This window comes from Saccostrea echinata, unplaced genomic scaffold, assembly GCF_033153115.1.
Source record: "Saccostrea echinata isolate AGI-Se365-2 ecotype Australia unplaced genomic scaffold, CSIRO_AGI_Sech_v1 ptg000054l, whole genome shotgun sequence".
In the NCBI taxonomy this organism is placed as follows: Eukaryota; Metazoa; Mollusca; class Bivalvia; order Ostreida; family Ostreidae; genus Saccostrea; species Saccostrea echinata.
This window is the reverse complement of record NW_026889803.1, coordinates 29,811,445-29,828,886: the sequence shown is the minus strand read 5'-3', so window position 1 is coordinate 29,828,886 and position 17,442 is coordinate 29,811,445. Positions and strand designations below refer to the sequence as shown.

At 33.8% G+C, this 17,442-nt stretch overlaps 2 protein-coding genes across 2 annotated transcripts; one reads left to right on the top strand and one right to left on the bottom strand.

The window, feature by feature from the left end:
• Positions 1-1,183: 1,183 nt before the first annotated feature.
• On the bottom strand, positions 1,184-6,001 carry LOC133205992 (max-binding protein MNT-like). The gene is made up of 8 exons (XM_061341897.1): positions 5,879-6,001; positions 5,489-5,612; positions 4,949-4,990; positions 4,446-4,557; positions 3,839-4,025; positions 3,009-3,077; positions 2,517-2,873; positions 1,184-2,284 (listed from the first exon to the last, which is right to left on the bottom strand). Exons 1-8 carry the CDS (start codon positions 5,943-5,945, stop codon positions 1,353-1,355), a joined length of 1,890 nt encoding a protein of 629 aa, XP_061197881.1. The 5' UTR covers positions 5,946-6,001; the 3' UTR covers positions 1,184-1,352.
• A 7,571-nt stretch (positions 6,002-13,572) lies between these two features.
• LOC133204774 (transmembrane protein 248-like) lies at positions 13,573-14,394 on the top strand. Its single transcript, XM_061340519.1, has 2 exons — positions 13,573-13,693; positions 14,188-14,394. The coding sequence occupies exons 1-2, from the start codon at positions 13,643-13,645 to the stop codon at positions 14,392-14,394; spliced, it is 258 nt and encodes an 85-aa protein (XP_061196503.1). The 5' UTR covers positions 13,573-13,642.
• The last annotated feature ends 3,048 nt before the right edge of the window (positions 14,395-17,442 follow it).

Genomic DNA, 17,442 nt, shown 5'->3' with positions numbered 1-17,442 from the left:
ATTTACAGTCATCAACAATAACAACAGATTTAACAAAAACATATACAACTTTCTCAAAATGAAAAAAAAAAATACATGTAGCACTTTACAGAAATGGCGTGAAATGCATTGTTTTACCACCTCAACAGTTGAATGCATTATGTCACAGTTTGAAATGAGGCACATGGACAAAATCGCTCACCTGAGTAACTAAGACCCTGCTCTTCTCCATTAACATAAGCCCCCCCCCCCCCCCCCCAATATATTCCTATGTTAAATTTTGATCCTATATTGTAGCTCAACCCTACCGCAGGGATTATGATTTTAACAAACTTGAATCTACCTTTCCATGTGAATATGACTTATCATGGCCTTACTGTTACCTGAGGATGTTTCCATGTGAATATGACTTATCATGGCCTTACTGTTCTTGAGATTTTTTTTTTAATTCCACCATATTCCTATGTTAAACTTTAATCCCCTATTGTGGCCCCATCCTACCCTGGGGGTCAAGATTTTAACAAATTTGAATCTACACTATGTAATGAATTTTTTAAATACGTTTAATCTTGTCTTGACGAGTGATTATTGAGAAGAATATTTTTAAAAGATGCCATTAAATTTCCACTAATTCTTAATGATCTCCCCTTGAAAGATGACATGGACCTTCAAATAAAGAAATTTAAAAAATATTCACCCAAGGAAGCTTTGAGGCAAGTTTAGTAGAAAATGACCCAGTAGTTCTGGAGAAAAGTTTGTGACAACAAAAACAACAGATAATGGACAAATTTGGATCACAAAAGCTCACTTGTGCCTTTTGCTCAGGTGAGCTATTAAAATGCTTCGAGAAGCCATTCCACATTTGGAAATCTGTGAATTAAGTTAGCATAAACTAATACATTGTTGTAAAAATAAATACATATATGTGAAATAAGGTCTGTGAATGATTATTCAAGAAAGCTGGATGAAATTGAACTACAAATTACTGTAACAATTGATAAAGTGATTATTCTTCAAATCAGGTCCATGAAAGGTTATAAATATTTATCAGAATGAATGACATATCGTATCCATATGTAACATGAAAGCAATATTTTCATATTTTTTCTCTCAAGTACTCCTCATTCTTGAACTTATCAGTTTGACACGATATGGAAAATACATATACATGATCCAATGAGAAAATACATATACATGATCCAATGAGAGATATTAAGCTCATCAATTTAAAATTACTAGACTGTACCCAAAATAACATAACAGTTTGTGATACATTTTACATCATTACATATCTGTATTGATGACACATGGTTGTGAGTTTCTGCTAAAATTGTCTGGATTTCAATAATGACTCAGTTGGCTTCCTTCAATTCCTATGATGTGGTGGTGGTGGTAGTAGCAGCTATGGTAGAAGTGGTGGCAGTGGTGCTCACCACACTGGGCAGGCTGACCACTACAACAGGTTTCACCACTTGTTGTCCTAAAACACCCCCCATCTGAGCTCCCTGCAAGAATCCATGGGGAATCAAGGGAATCTGCTTTAAAAGAGGACTTGAAAGCATAGAGTTTAACTGTGTCTGAGTTAATCCCTGTGCAAACTGCACTCCAGGGGACATAACTGTCATGGGGGACACCAATTGTGTCCCTTGAGTAATTTGAGCAAGTGACATAAGCTGCTGCATGTTAACATTCTGTGGCAGACTAGAGGGAATAGAGACTGACACTGTGGAAGTGGATGGTGTCACGACTTGTCCTAAAGATGTTCTAGGCAGTGCTTGAGCTAGAATGTTGAAGGGGATTTGTCCCAGCATGTGAGTTGTGCCTGTATTTGCAAGTGGTCTGATGTTGGAAACATTTCCTAAGGTAGCCATAGAAGGAGTCCCCGACAGCTGTGTAGCTGACAATGGTGTAGTTGATAGTGTTGTAGCTGACAGTGGTGTGGCGGATAGTGCTGTGACTTTGACAGTGGTGGTTGCTGTAGCAATTGAAGAAGTGGCAGCTGCAGTCTGTTTTGCCATACTCTGTGTTGCAGCACTATTCAATATCTGTTGTTGCTGACTAGAAGTTAGTCCTGTCATCAGGTTAGTAGATACCAGAATGGGCTGGGCAAATCCTTTGGCCATGGAGACCGGCATGGCTAAGGTACCCTGGGAAACCAGTTTATTAATTGCTGCTAACTGGGCTGCTCCTTGGGCAGCAACAAACTGTGTTGCTATTGGAATGCCCAGAGAATGTCTCAAAGGAATGGTCTTTAATGGTACTGTTGGTACTGGTGGTGGTTTAACACTGGGACTGACGCTTGTCACTGAAAACCAAGACAGACAAGATATAGAGGCACACCTTACAATAAATGCTATGCCTATTATACCATGGAACTTTAACATCTGTTGCATAATTTTATCATTACATCAAATGAAGAAATTTCTATCAAAAATAAATTATGGACACTGTATCCATAAGACTCATAATGTGAGTAAAATTGTTTTAATTGTGCTGATGTGTACTTTATGAAAGACACGAATGTTACAGATGATTACCTGTGACTATGGCACTCTGTTGTTGTTTCTGTCTTTTCTCTAATGTCCTGGCCAACAGCTGCGTTACTGGCGTGCGTGTATCTAAGGAATTCGAGGTAGTCACAGTAGCAGGTGCAGATGACGTCTGCTCAGGCCGAGCTGGAAGAGGAGGCTTTGTTAACAGAGAATTCCCTTGTATGGGAGACATTAAATGCTGTTGAAGAGGAGATTTAGAGGTTGGAATTTTCAATATGGTGGCTGCTGGCATGTTGACGTGGTCAGGCTTGCTGACCTTTATTATTGTCAGTTCTCTCTGGTGGTTGATTGCATTCTGATTGCTGCTGCCTGGGAATAATTTCTTTACAATGTCCCTTTCACCTAAAAAAATAAATGTATATCTTGACATTTCTAGATCATTCTCTTTTTACTTGAATCATATGTAACAGAAAATTTAACTTACAGCAATGCATCACTTTCCATACACTTTGCATAACATTTATTGTATTAACCTACCCATGTATGATTTATTGGGACTTCTAATATCATCATCATCATCATCACTGCATATTGGACTTCCTTGTTCTGTAATAATGACAAATAAATACTTTTTTAGTGCTTTTTTTTTAATGTTTATAGTAAGATAAAAGAAAATATACATTTTTGAGGTACCTGAAAAAATTGGTCTTAATATTTGTTATGTCATAATATACAAAGATAGTTTGCAAACAAATTCTTGTTTTTATTCTCTGACACAGCAAATAATTTCACTCACGGACAACCTAATTTGAAAAAAAAGGGTTTAGATGAGAATCAAAAAAAAAAAAAAATTGATTATAAACAATGTCTTATATGAATTAGATACAGCAACTAAGATTAATGCCACTCAATAGAGCAAATGCACAGTCCAGAAGTTTGTTTTTTTTCATTACAACAATGTTATAATTATGTGTGGTCAAACAAAATCTTTGATATCATGAATGAAAAATGTTTATCAACTTCATGTGCAATATACCATATCTCATGGTTGTCACTGGTGAAAAATTACCACATAATCAGAACTCTTTTGTATGCAGTATATAGTGGACTCTTAATTTCTAGCTGATTTCACCTCCATAAAATAAATAAAATATTAATCTTCATGGCTTGTTACTTAATAAAACTATAATAAAATTTTATTTACTTCTTTTCACATTTTTTGTATAATTTTAACAAATGGTTCATATCATTTTAATCAATTCATTTACTTCATTGTTTCCTTTATTAGGAGGGAGAGAGGTGATTCAAATGATAATAATCATTTTTTAAAAAATCATACAATCTTCAAAAGTTACATCTACTATTACCTGTAGCTGTTGATGTGGAATTGGTGTCTTGCTCATCAGGGAGGGTAACCCACTTATTTAAATCCACTTCAATATTCATCCTGGCTAACTCGGATTTTAAATTGTGGATTCTCTCTTGAAGTGTTATTTTCTCCCTTGCTAATCTTTGCATTTCTAGTTCATATTCTTTCTCTTTCCTTTTTACTGCCTAAAATACAAAAAAAAAATGTGGAAGTACACTAAAAAGTTTCTTAAACATATGATTTAATTAGCATTTTACAATTTCAATTTGAGTTGTCTCTCTTTCTCCCTCACCCCAGGTGACCTCTCACGTGCTAGTGTTTATATATGACGAACCAATCAGATTTCAACATGTACTGGATTTAAAGCCATGGTTCCCAGGTTGACCTACTTATTGTACCTTCTGTTGGCTCCACCCCTTCTCGTTACTAATTATAGGTAATCTGCACAAGCATGTCCATATCATTTTTATCTTATCAAATTACAAATGTAATTTCTCTGTCACTTCATACCTAATGGCCTCTAGATCATTTCTGTACTGAGGATAGTTAATGGTGTCTGACAGACAAAATTTTAGCTTTTGTACATTAAAAAATATCAAAAATACCTGAATGTATCGTATAGAGCCACGTAAAATACAGAGATTTGAAGTCCTCTTATCCTCCAAGGTTGGAATCTGTTTCTTTAAAATATCAAAGCATTCCTTCAGATGTGCCCTCCTACAAATATTTCATAGAAATATGAATTATCTTCTCATTATAATTATCCAGTGGCATCATATTAATACTGATATATTCAGCATGCTCAAATCTACATTTGTTCTAGTGTCCTGTATGATCCTAGCTATGCTTTTTGCATAAACATGTACACATATTATGAAAGTATATTTACCATGAGAAAGTTTTGAAGACCATATGCTATAAGAACAAATATGGAACAATGACTAAAGGATACTCAAAACTTATTATGTATGTAATATTATATGCAAAAAAAAAATGAAAGGAAATACATTGTATCTCCTTTTTATGTTCAAACACATAAACTAAGTTCTTAATCACCATCTACACGGTTATAACAACTATCTACCAATATGACAACTGGTATATTCACCTGTTTTTCTCTAATTTATTGTGAACCTCTCTGGTCCCAGCTCTGAAATGTTAATCAATCTCATCAAAATATCACTTGTACTCTCAAAAACAGTCATTTTGGAAGTAATATACATTCAAATCTTTCATATCTTAATAACTTAATCATCATTATTTATGATAAAAATTGTTCCGTTCCTGGTGGAAATAGTAAAGGTAAATGTTTTTGAGCTTTTAAAATTAACATCAATCATGTACCATGTGTACATTTTCACAAACCATCACTATTTTCATGACTTTCCTAGATGTGATACAACATATGAATGTGTGCAAGTGTGACAGTGTGCATGTGAGTATTGCAATGGATGACGTATTTATTTGTAAATAAAATTTTATTGTTTTAAATTAGTGTTTATAATTTTTCTTTATCTTTTCATCCCCTAAATGACAGACTTCTCGTCACTTCCTCCATATGATGTGCAATGCACACATCGACTGTTTCGTCATCAAGCACGTGGATGATACCTCAAGGTCAAGTCTGTTTACATTTTCAGCGGCTTACCCTCCTGCACGCCGACGTAACGTTGCGTCGTCTGGATCCATGTAGATGATTTTTGCAGAGCTGTAGGAATCTTGTGAAGTATCAGATCCGTTTGTTGACGATACTCGGCCTGCAGACTCATCAACTACAAGGAATGTAAATATCACGTTAATGGCGTGCTCATACATATGCAAATGAGACAAAAATGAAAGCGAGACCGGACGATTGTACACCGATCTTGTGTACAAATTTTAATCACTTGACCATTGTTTTCTACCAAAGTACATACAAATATTGTGCCGTAATCGATAAAGGGAATAATGCTTGCAACATATTCAATACATTTTAGCCTTTAAGAACGACAAATTACACTAGCATTTTCAGCCAAAGTTTGCCATGTGCGAAACATACCACGTGTTTTGGACTGGTTACGCCATTCCAGAAATTCAGCAGCTTCAAGCAGTGTATCCAGACTCATTTCAGTTCTCGATTTGAATTTTTAGCAAGCAGAGGTGACGAATATATCCTTTGCTGAGTGTTAAAAGGCCGGGCTGTATTGTTGGTCCAAAGAAACGTAAAACAACGTACATTCGAGGAAGATGGCGCGGCCCGACCAAAACACTCAACGCTAGGAAAATATTAATACACCACGTGGTTTTTGAGTGGCACCTGTCATTGAACAACCAATCAGAATTGACTATTTTGACGTCATCAATACACCACGTTAGAAATCACATGTTTTGTTTTGATTTTTATTGTCGAAATAAATCCCGTAAATTCACCAAAACATTCAAATGATTGTAAATAAGCACACGTGTGAAGTTAGATTAGCACTGAAATCAAGTAAATTTTGTCTATGTTTTGCATTTCATGTAATTACACACGTAGACATTGTAATCAGTGGGCGTTGTCCTGGCAATAAATTGTTGTGGAAAGGTAAAAACCACGTGATACTATCCTTATATGGATAACACGTGGTTCACCAAACCACGTTTAAGCTTGATGCGAAAGAGGTGGATCACATTTTAATTCCAAGTTTAATGGATGTTGCAAATATACGTTATGAAAAAATAAAGATTTTTTTTTTATTTCGTGAACGATCCGGAAATATAGAGAGATCTAAAAAAAAATAATAATAATAATAATAAATAATTCATCAAAAACATAAAATAATTAATAAATAAGAAAATTTGAAATACTTCACTGAACAACCAATTTTCCTATTTTCAGTGCTAACATTACAATTATGTCTTTTTTATGTATTTGTGTGTGTGTGGGGGGGGGGGGGGGTCCCTGCCATATCAGGTACGTATTTTTTTTTTTTTTTTTTTTTTTTTTTTTTTGAGGGATGGCGGTAACTTTTGTTTGCCATAACGAATTCTAATGTACTGTTGTATACATTTACGAACCACAGCATCGGACCTTGATATCTAACAGTGAATAACAAGAGGCCAAAAGGGCCTCAACGTTCACCCGAGCACTGAGTACACCTTGGCCAGAAGTTCCCTGTATATTTGATCCCATGTTACGGCTCCAGCCTAGCCCCAGGGGGGGCATGACTTAACCAAATTTAAACACATTGCATGGGGTTTGCTGTTCATGAGAAGATTTTTTAAAGATTTTCTTCTACATATTTGTACTATTTATGGAATATATGATCCTCATCCTTTGAAAGAACTGGAATCCATACGGTGTAGGAATGTTTTTGTCTCAATTAACATGATTCTTGGTCATTCAGCTGCTCTCGATTTTTCTGATTTCAAATTTTTAATACCATATGTTTAGTCGCATTGACTCAACCCCCTGGGACCATGAAAAAAATGCACTATACTGGGATGCTTGCATATTAGTGTGAGTAACCATTTATTGCACTGTTGTTTTTTTAAGAAGAAGATTTCAGTCCCCCCACCTATCCACTTTTTCTAAATATAGTATTTTGCTATAGTAAATTTTACCTTAGATACTGCCCCCCCCCCCCCGCCCACTTTATGTTGCTGTAAGGTAGAGCACTGGCTTTTCTTTTCTTTCCTTTTTTTTTTTTTTTTTTTTTTTTTTTAATGTCAAATTAATTTGGGAAGTTGGCCCCTCCCTCCTCCCCATTTTGAAACCGTTGCTACAGGCCTGGATTTTAAAATATTGTTTCCCTATATGCATGTTCCATGTGAATATCTAAACCCTATCATAACCCATCTATATTCCAGTTTGAATACATTTAAATTTGAAATGTCTGGGCAAGTTTGTATAATAATGTGGTTTATAACTTATATTCCGGTTTGTATACGTTTGAATTTGAAATGTCTGGGCAAGTTTGTATAATAATATGGTTTATAACTTATATTCCGGTTTGAATACGTTTGAATTTGAAATGTCTGGGCAAGTTTGTATAATAATATGGTTTATAACTTTATATCGTACTCCTCCTGAAAAGAAGATTCTTTTCTATGATTTTCCTATGTACAGATTTCGAGGGTGTATAATTTTGATACCCCCCCCCCTATTTTGGTTCCACCCTAAGCACAGGGGCTAGCTTTGAAGACACCCGAATCTGCACAAAATAAGGACGTTATTATTCACATTATTTTAATCTTTTCTGCATCAATGGATCTTGAGATGATTTTTTTTTAATGATCCAACCATATTTTCAATATTTCTTAACTATCTCTCCATTATTCTTTATTTGAACAAACTTGAATCCTCGTAACCCTGGAAAAAATGTGAAATGTTTATAGATGACACACGTAGAACATACGGACATTAGACACTGTAGGGAGTAGGGAAACTGACACACGATTGTTCAACTCTCATTCATAGTCATGATGTTCCTTTAAAACAGACAAACAAAAAGGAGACTCATGGGCCACAACGCTCATCCGAGTCACTCTGGTCCTGCTGTTCTTCATCAGAGAAAAAAAATCATTTTTAACCCCATATAGTGGCCCTCCCTTGCCCCAAAGTGGTCATGACATGTCCTAATTTGAATTCACATATCTGGAGGTGCTTCAGTATATTATACATTGCCTTGCATGTGTTTTGCAGAAAAAAAGTGAACATGCTCCGATTTTAAGCCTAATAATTTAATCCCAGGATCCAAAATTTGAAAAAAAAAATAATCAACATATCTTGCCAGGGACCTATATACTAGTAGTATAGTATATAGGCCCCTGATCCAACAGTGGTTGTCAGCTATCATCCGCAACTGTACTCGGCAATGCTGGTAGCTGACAGACCCCACTCCCCTGATCTTGCTTATGTTTCTTTATGTATATGGAACGCCACAGCTGCCTTATGTGATGGGTCTTCATAATAATGAGGTTGCAGGCCCGTAGAACGCGGGTTTCATTGGGATGATCACCAAATTATTTATGAAATAACAACTGCTCCCAAGACTAGATATGGTACATGTATGTGTTTTCGAGAAACCTCGTTAGTCATGTGACGAGACTTATCTTTGAATATGAATAATTATAACAGAGAAAAACTATCAATGATATGCAAAACTAGATCTGCAAGTAAAATTTATAAATTTTATATAACTTTATAGGTATCGATAACATAAGGTATTAGAAATGTTTCTTACTAAAACGCAGGAGAAAACTGAACTATTCGATTAAGTGATATATCACCTATTCAAAATTCATGAATAGGTGATATCACCTATTTGAATAGGCGATATCACTATTTGAATTGGTGATATCAACTAATTTATTTGAATAGGCGATATCATCTATTCAAATAAATGATATCACCTATTCAAAAAGAATATGAGATATCACCTATTTGAAAAGATGATATCACCTATTTGAATAAGCCACGTCACCTATTCGAATAGGTTATGTCACCAATTCAGGAGCTGAATAGGTGATATCACTTATTCAAATAGGTGATATCACCAACTGAATAGGTGATATCACCTATTCGGATAGGTGATATCACTTAATGGTAGTAAATGCCAAAACGGCGCCTCATACATTTCTCATGACGGCCAAGCCGGTTTCGATCCTTCATATCTGCATGAATCTTCTTACCAACTTGAACTTACGAAGTGTCAGTGTTTCCTAGGGAATTCTAGGTCATTTTGGGATACTTGATTATATAAATTGAATAACTGTAAGAATCCCAAGAGTGTTCCAGCCCCCTTTCTTTGTTGAACTGTGCAAAGCTATAGACCACCACACTTTCGATATTAAATTCATAAAAGGGGATGGGGTCATTATTTTTTTATGTAATCTCTACTAACTTGTAAGCTTTGCAAAGTCATACTCAAAGTGAACAAAATAAATCATAAACCATGATTTATTGACTGGTGGCAGTAATTAATACAGTTTCTTTTCAATCTAATTAAAATAATATTTGATCTTCTCCAATTAGATTGATCCCTCATTTGTGTCTAGCGATCTAGTTGGAGCGGATCGAAGGTCTCATTTCGTTCATATTGGTCTTTTTCAGTGTCTCAACTTCTTCCAAACACTAAATATATTATTAGAATAAATACACAGACAGAAAAGGCGATATAACTCAATACAAAAAGAAAAAGTTTTTTTGTGAGTGTATATTATAAAATATATTGATAAAAGAGATGTTGATTATAAAATTATATTTATTAAATTATTTTTTTTTACTTTTTGATTTGATATTAAAAAAAAAAACGAATATTGTTCCATCCTTACAAGTGGCCGGAAATAGAATATCCGTTTCGAATAGTTTTTAATAGTACACACCTGTCATGGCTGACGATGGACACGTACATTGGCCTTAGTTGAAAGTAACAACAAAGTTCGACGCAGTAACGTTGAAAAAATGACATGAAAGATTTTATACGAGCTACGATAGTGTAACAGATATCCAAATTACTCAAACAAACAGGTAAAACTGTGAAAAGAATGTAGACATGTTGATTTTAATTTGAATTTCCTGTTTGGGATTATAGCATGAAGCAAATGAGAACTTCAGATGTGGGTGTTTTAATAAATAATGTTTATCAATTTGAAATTGAGCGTATACTCCTGTTTTTATTGACTTTAATGTAAATATTTCCAATGAATCTAGCATTCTTCTTAGAAGACAATGAAGCAAACAGAGAAATTTAAAAAAATAAATGCAAAAAAATGAATCAAGTAATGAAATTAGAAAGCACACACATGGTCACCAATAAGTTGAAGATATATATAAATGGAAATCTATTGTTAAATTCTTCTAGAAGCTATCATTGACTGAGGGTAAACTAAAATGTATTGTCCAAAAACAGCACTCTTCATCCTGCCTTTTTCATTATTTGATGTGGATAGTCTAAACATGTCAATTAAATTTATTTACTGTCAAGCAATGATGCTATTCAGACACAGCTCAAATTGTTTGATGTTTCAAAAATATGTTTATTTACTGTAAAGATTTATTCATTTTATTTATAGTGAAAATCATTCAAGTAAGGTAGACATAAATGCTGTGTGGCAGTGCTTGTGTCAGATATTTCTAATATATGTGCATGTGCATAGAGATTTTCTAAATGCAATCAATAGATAATCTTAAAAACTGGTTAAGAAAAAAATTGGGGGTGAGGGTAAACTGATCGTTAGTATGCAACTAAAAACTAAGGATGCCTCTCAAATCATGTTTAGGGAAGTATTATTAACAAGACATTGTGCTTATTAAATAATAATTTATTAATATTATTTAACTTAATGTCCTTGCCTGCTTGAACTGCTTGTATATCCAAGATGTTTATGGCTTGTAAAACTTTTGTTGCACACTATTTCAGTGCTTTGCCTATTAAAATTGGTGGGCCTGAAATTTATGCTTGTCAGAATTATGTTGCTCTAAATGATCTTTGTAAATGCCTATTGTCTGATTAAAAGTACACTAACTGATTTCTGAAAAAAATACAAGTCATTCAGGCACCACTAAATTTACTCCACACTAAATACAACACAGTTTGCTGGAACCTTTCTGTGGTTCCTTTTCCATTCTAGCTTTCAAATTCGTATAATAGACTATTTCCAGAATTTATTAATAGCCAGCAAATATTAGTTAATGAATAACCTTCATCAAGTTTTACATGTATTTTTGGTAGTTAATTTTGTTTTTATTTTAATGCATTTAGCAATATTGTATATATATCACATTCAATTTCAATTCTAAGTATAAATTTCATTTATAAGATAATGAAGCTGGCAAATGCTGAATTGATTCAGGTGAGCGTTATGGCTCCTAGACAACTATGTTTTCTCTCTGTCACCATATCTCTTTCACTGTTTAACATAGAGAATCAAAAACATGATGTTTTTCATGACACAGTATTATTTACAAGTATATATGCATTAATGGATTTTTATCGTAATTCATTTTTTTTAATATAAATATCAAAGTTTAGATGCTAATAAAATCATCCATTTAAATTTCTTTGCTTAAAAATTAATATTTTTGGTGTTTCAAAGTTTGAATTTCTCAATATGCCTATTTTGATCGCCATTTTAGATCAATTTAGAAGCATGATAAAAAGCCTTTAATCCTTTTCCAAATTTCCCATTTTATTCACATCATACTAAGTTCTTGTAGGTTAATGCAAACTGAAAGTACCAATAATAAGATGGGGAAAAAGGTGTCCTTTTTCTGATATGATGTTTACTGTAGCAATTCAACCAATTTTGTTTGTTTGTTTTTTTACAAATGAATTTGCTCTCAGACTGAGAAACACATGTATGCATTAACTGTTTCTAATGAAGAAAATTGCTAATCTGTCAATCAGTAATGAGATTATGATCAATCCATTGAAAGTACTAATGGAAACAGGTCATAGAAAACTACTTCAAAATTTTCCAATGTTGGATTTATTTCTCAAGAATATTTACACTTCAATTTGAGACTTTAGCTAGTATCTATGAAAATTGCTTTATGCTTATGAAAAAAGCAACTTGAAAATCCACTTCCTTTCAAATTCACTGTAGCAACTCCTGATGTGCTTCACATAAATGCTGATTGTGTCTTACTGTGCAATAAACTATCAAATTTTCTACAAGTTTATCTGATATCAGGCACATAGGAGGCAATTTTTTTTTTTGGGGGGGGGGGGGGCAATCTCAACTGATGAACAGAAATTCCTTAATACCAGAAAAAAAGTCATCAGACAAAATTATTGAGGGCACACTATCATAAATAAGCACAGATTTTCTATTGTTTAGTGTACAATAACACTGTTTTCTTTTATGGTATGGTAAATACATGTATACTGGTTCCTACTGGCCTGGATATTGCAGAATTGCAACTGTACATGTATCTTTCTATAGAATATTTTATAATGAAATAGTAGCTAAAATAGTATAATATAATTCTAATTTGTTAACAAAATTTGCTAACAAAACTAAACCAATTAGGTATATCCATTGGAGCAACTAGAATACATATATGACTCGTATGAATATTATGGTGCTTGATCAATCTTTTGTATTATATATGATATAGGAAAAAAATGTTTGAAATAGGGAAAAAGAAAAAAAATTCAGGTAACTGATTGCTGATATTCAAGATACATGTATATTTCTAAGAATTTGGATCATGCAATACTGTCAACCTTTAATATTTAATCAGTAAAATCAATGCACTGATCAATCAGTTTAGTGATACATACATTTTTTTTTCTGTTTGATATATTAAAATGAAAATTTCATGTGCACAAATTTGAAAAAAAAATTCTCGCATGATTTGTCAGCATGTCATTTTACCCAATGCAGATGAAGTTTTGGGGTATATTGGAAAATAATAGCTAGACTGTCTGTCTGCTTCAAAACTTAATTTATGTGTGGTCACCATAATAGGAGGAAATGTTCAAAGGTCATACTTGATATTATACCTGTAATTGTTAATGTCCAGACAGCGGTCATGACGTAACCTGATTTCAATTTCATAAGGACAAAGGTCACTGCATATAAAACATGTGAAATTCTTGTTAGACTGAAAATTTTCTAAGAAACAGATAGTACGAAAAAATGTTTATTTGATTGGGGAATTAAGGAGGAGTCTTTACTTAATTGATTCAAATGAATGTTATTTACAATGCGGTTCAAATGTGCCCCACTTCGTCTTGCAGCGGGTATAAATTTTTGTTTAATCAGCTCTAGTTTATGATATACAGAGCAACTCAACAATTCACCATTATGTCATTTGGGGTTCTTCTTCATCACTATGAAGTTTGAATTCCACTCAAAAAAGAAAGGTTTTCTTCACCTGAAACAGGTGAGTATAGATAATGCTTCACAGGTGTATTTTCTTTAGAGTGATACTTTTCCAGTTAAAACCTAAAACTGTAAAATTAACAGTATTTTTTTATCATTGAGGTAGAAAATGTGAGTAGAAAAATTTGGGATAGATATCACACACACATACACACCAAAAAAAAAAAAATCATTATAGGGAAAATCAAAGATTATATACAGAATACATGTATTTATGAAAAAATTCAGAATACTTTGTACAAAGACGCCATTTTATGTTTCAAAGGTATACATAATATTTTGTTGGTGGCTTCTATTAGTAAATCTTTAAACAAATGACAAATAACAAATATTTTGTCATGCTATCAGGAAGAAATACATGTAATATGAAATTACATCAACAAATAATGGGGGATTGTTCTAAACAATCAAAATTGTTCCCAATGTCTGGTATTTATGACTATCACAGTATAGGGATACTCTTTACACTAAACTGCATTTTATTTTTAATTTCAGGGACTACGAAACGTAGCGATAATGGCATTTGACTGTGCTATTTGTGAAAACTTGAAGAGTTTCGCTAAAAACAAGCCACCAATGGTACTGTTTGTGATAAGCCTAGGGACCTTTGCCGTGGTGCTGCTAACTCTAGCATACATAGTCAAAGTCAAAGAACTACCCAATCCAGATCTCACAAAGGTATTATATCTACAAATATTCTGACGAATTGTGTGATATAAAAATATCTTTGTTTTGTTTCTTTGTTTTCCTCCCAGTTTTTGAAGTAACCTGTAGAGTAATGGTAGGTTCCTATGAGTCTTTTATGAAGATTGATATGTAGGTAAGGGATAGAGAAATTGTCAAGAGAAAAATCACAGCATGGAATTTAAAAGACACATCTTTTATTATACATGTACATTATACTGTCATGCAATGAGTAAGAATTCTCAATCTTCACAGACATTTTTAGCTCTGCTCACCTGAGCTGAAAGCTCAAGTGAGCTTTTCTGAAAAGATCACCCGTTTTCCGTCGTCCGTCCGTCTGTCTGTAAACTTTTCACATTTTCAACTTCTTCTCAAGAACCACTGGGCCAATTTTAACCAAACTTGGTACAAAGCATCCTTGGGTGAAGGGGAGTTTAAATTGTTAAAATGAAGGGCCAAGCCCACTTCAAAGTGGAGATAATCAAGAAAAAACAAAACTTGAGTGGGGTCATTAATAAATCTTCTTCTCAAGAACCACTGGGCCAGAAAAGCTGAAACTTATGTGGAAGCATCCTGGGGTAGTGTAGATTCCAAATTGTTCAAATCATGACCCCAGGGGTAGGGCCGGGCTACAATAGGGAATCCAAGTTTTACATTGAAATATGTATAAAAAATCTTTAAAAATCTTCTTCTCAAGAACCACTTGGCTGGAAAAGCTGAAACTTATGTGGAAGCATTTGTCTCAATTAACATGATTCTTGGTCATTCAGCTGCTCTCGATTTTTCTGATTTCAAATTTTTAATACCATATGTTTAGTCGCATTGACTCAACCCCCTGGGACCATGAAAAAAATGCACTATACTGGGATGCTTGCATATTAGTGTGAGTAACCATTTATTGCACTGTTGTTTTTTTAAGAAGAAGATTTCAGTCCCCCCACCTATCCACTTTTTCTAAATATAGTATTTTGCTATAGTAAATTTTACCTTAGATACTGCCCCCCCCCCCCCGCCCACTTTATGTTGCTGTAAGGTAGAGCACTGGCTTTTCTTTTCTTTCCTTTTTTTTTTTTTTTTTTTTTTTTTTTTAATGTCAAATTAATTTGGGAAGTTGGCCCCTCCCTCCTCCCCATTTTGAAACCGTTGCTACAGGCCTGGATTTTAAAATATTGTTTCCCTATATGCATGTTCCATGTGAATATCTAAACCCTATCATAACCCATCTATATTCCAGTTTGAATACATTTAAATTTGAAATGTCTGGGCAAGTTTGTATAATAATGTGGTTTATAACTTATATTCCGGTTTGTATACGTTTGAATTTGAAATGTCTGGGCAAGTTTGTATAATAATATGGTTTATAACTTATATTCCGGTTTGAATACGTTTGAATTTGAAATGTCTGGGCAAGTTTGTATAATAATATGGTTTATAACTTTATATCGTACTCCTCCTGAAAAGAAGATTCTTTTCTATGATTTTCCTATGTACAGATTTCGAGGGTGTATAATTTTGATACCCCCCCCCCTATTTTGGTTCCACCCTAAGCACAGGGGCTAGCTTTGAAGACACCCGAATCTGCACAAAATAAGGACGTTATTATTCACATTATTTTAATCTTTTCTGCATCAATGGATCTTGAGATGATTTTTTTTTAATGATCCAACCATATTTTCAATATTTCTTAACTATCTCTCCATTATTCTTTATTTGAACAAACTTGAATCCTCGTAACCCTGGAAAAAATGTGAAATGTTTATAGATGACACACGTAGAACATACGGACATTAGACACTGTAGGGAGTAGGGAAACTGACACACGATTGTTCAACTCTCATTCATAGTCATGATGTTCCTTTAAAACAGACAAACAAAAAGGAGACTCATGGGCCACAACGCTCATCCGAGTCACTCTGGTCCTGCTGTTCTCATAACAACTGCTCCCAAGACTAGATATGGTACATGTATGTGTTTTCGAGAAACCTCGTTAGTCATGTGACGAGACTTATCTTTGAATATGAATAATTATAACAGAGAAAAACTATCAATGATATGCAAAACTAGATCTGCAAGTAAAATTTATAAATTTTATATAACTTTATAGGTATCGATAACATAAGGTATTAGAAATGTTTCTTACTAAAACGCAGGAGAAAACTGAACTATTCGATTAAGTGATATATCACCTATTCAAAATTCATGAATAGGTGATATCACCTATTTGAATAGGCGATATCACTATTTGAATTGGTGATATCAACTAATTTATTTGAATAGGCGATATCATCTATTCAAATAAATGATATCACCTATTCAAAAAGAATATGAGATATCACCTATTTGAAAAGATGATATCACCTATTTGAATAAGCCACGTCACCTATTCGAATAGGTTATGTCACCAATTCAGGAGCTGAATAGGTGATATCACTTATTCAAATAGGTGATATCACCAACTGAATAGGTGATATCACCTATTCGGATAGGTGATATCACTTAATGGTAGTAAATGCCAAAACGGCGCCTCATACATTTCTCATGACGGCCAAGCCGGTTTCGATCCTTCATATCTGCATGAATCTTCTTACCAACTTGAACTTACGAAGTGTCAGTGTTTCCTAGGGAATTCTAGGTCATTTTGGGATACTTGATTATATAAATTGAATAACTGTAAGAATCCCAAGAGTGTTCCAGCCCCCTTTCTTTGTTGAACTGTGCAAAGCTATAGACCACCACACTTTCGATATTAAATTCATAAAAGGGGATGGGGTCATTATTTTTTTATGTAATCTCTACTAACTTGTAAGCTTTGCAAAGTCATACTCAAAGTGAACAAAATAAATCATAAACCATGATTTATTGACTGGTGGCAGTAATTAATACAGTTTCTTTTCAATCTAATTAAAATAATATTTGATCTTCTCCAATTAGATTGATCCCTCATTTGTGTCTAGCGATCTAGTTGGAGCGGATCGAAGGTCTCATTTCGTTCATATTGGTCTTTTTCAGTGTCTCAACTTCTTCCAAACACTAAATATATTATTAGAATAAATACACAGACAGAAA

Excerpts from the sequence above, each read along its gene's own strand:
- LOC133205992 (XM_061341897.1), bottom strand. The coding sequence starts at position 5,945 with ATGAGTCTGGATACACTGCTTGAAGCTGCTGAATTTCTGGAATGGCGT. Across the intron at positions 4,991-5,488 it reads TTACGTCGGCGTGCAGGAGG|AGCTGGGACCAGAGAGGTTC; the intron begins GTAAGCCGCTGA and ends TTAACATTTCAG. Across the intron at positions 4,026-4,445 it reads GCTCTATACGATACATTCAG|GCAGTAAAAAGGAAAGAGAA; the intron begins GTATTTTTGATA and ends TTTGTATTTTAG.
- LOC133204774 (XM_061340519.1), top strand. The coding sequence starts at position 13,643 with ATGAAGTTTGAATTCCACTCAAAAAAGAAAGGTTTTCTTCACCTGAAA. Across the intron at positions 13,694-14,187 it reads GTTTTCTTCACCTGAAACAG|GGACTACGAAACGTAGCGAT; the intron begins GTGAGTATAGAT and ends TTTTAATTTCAG.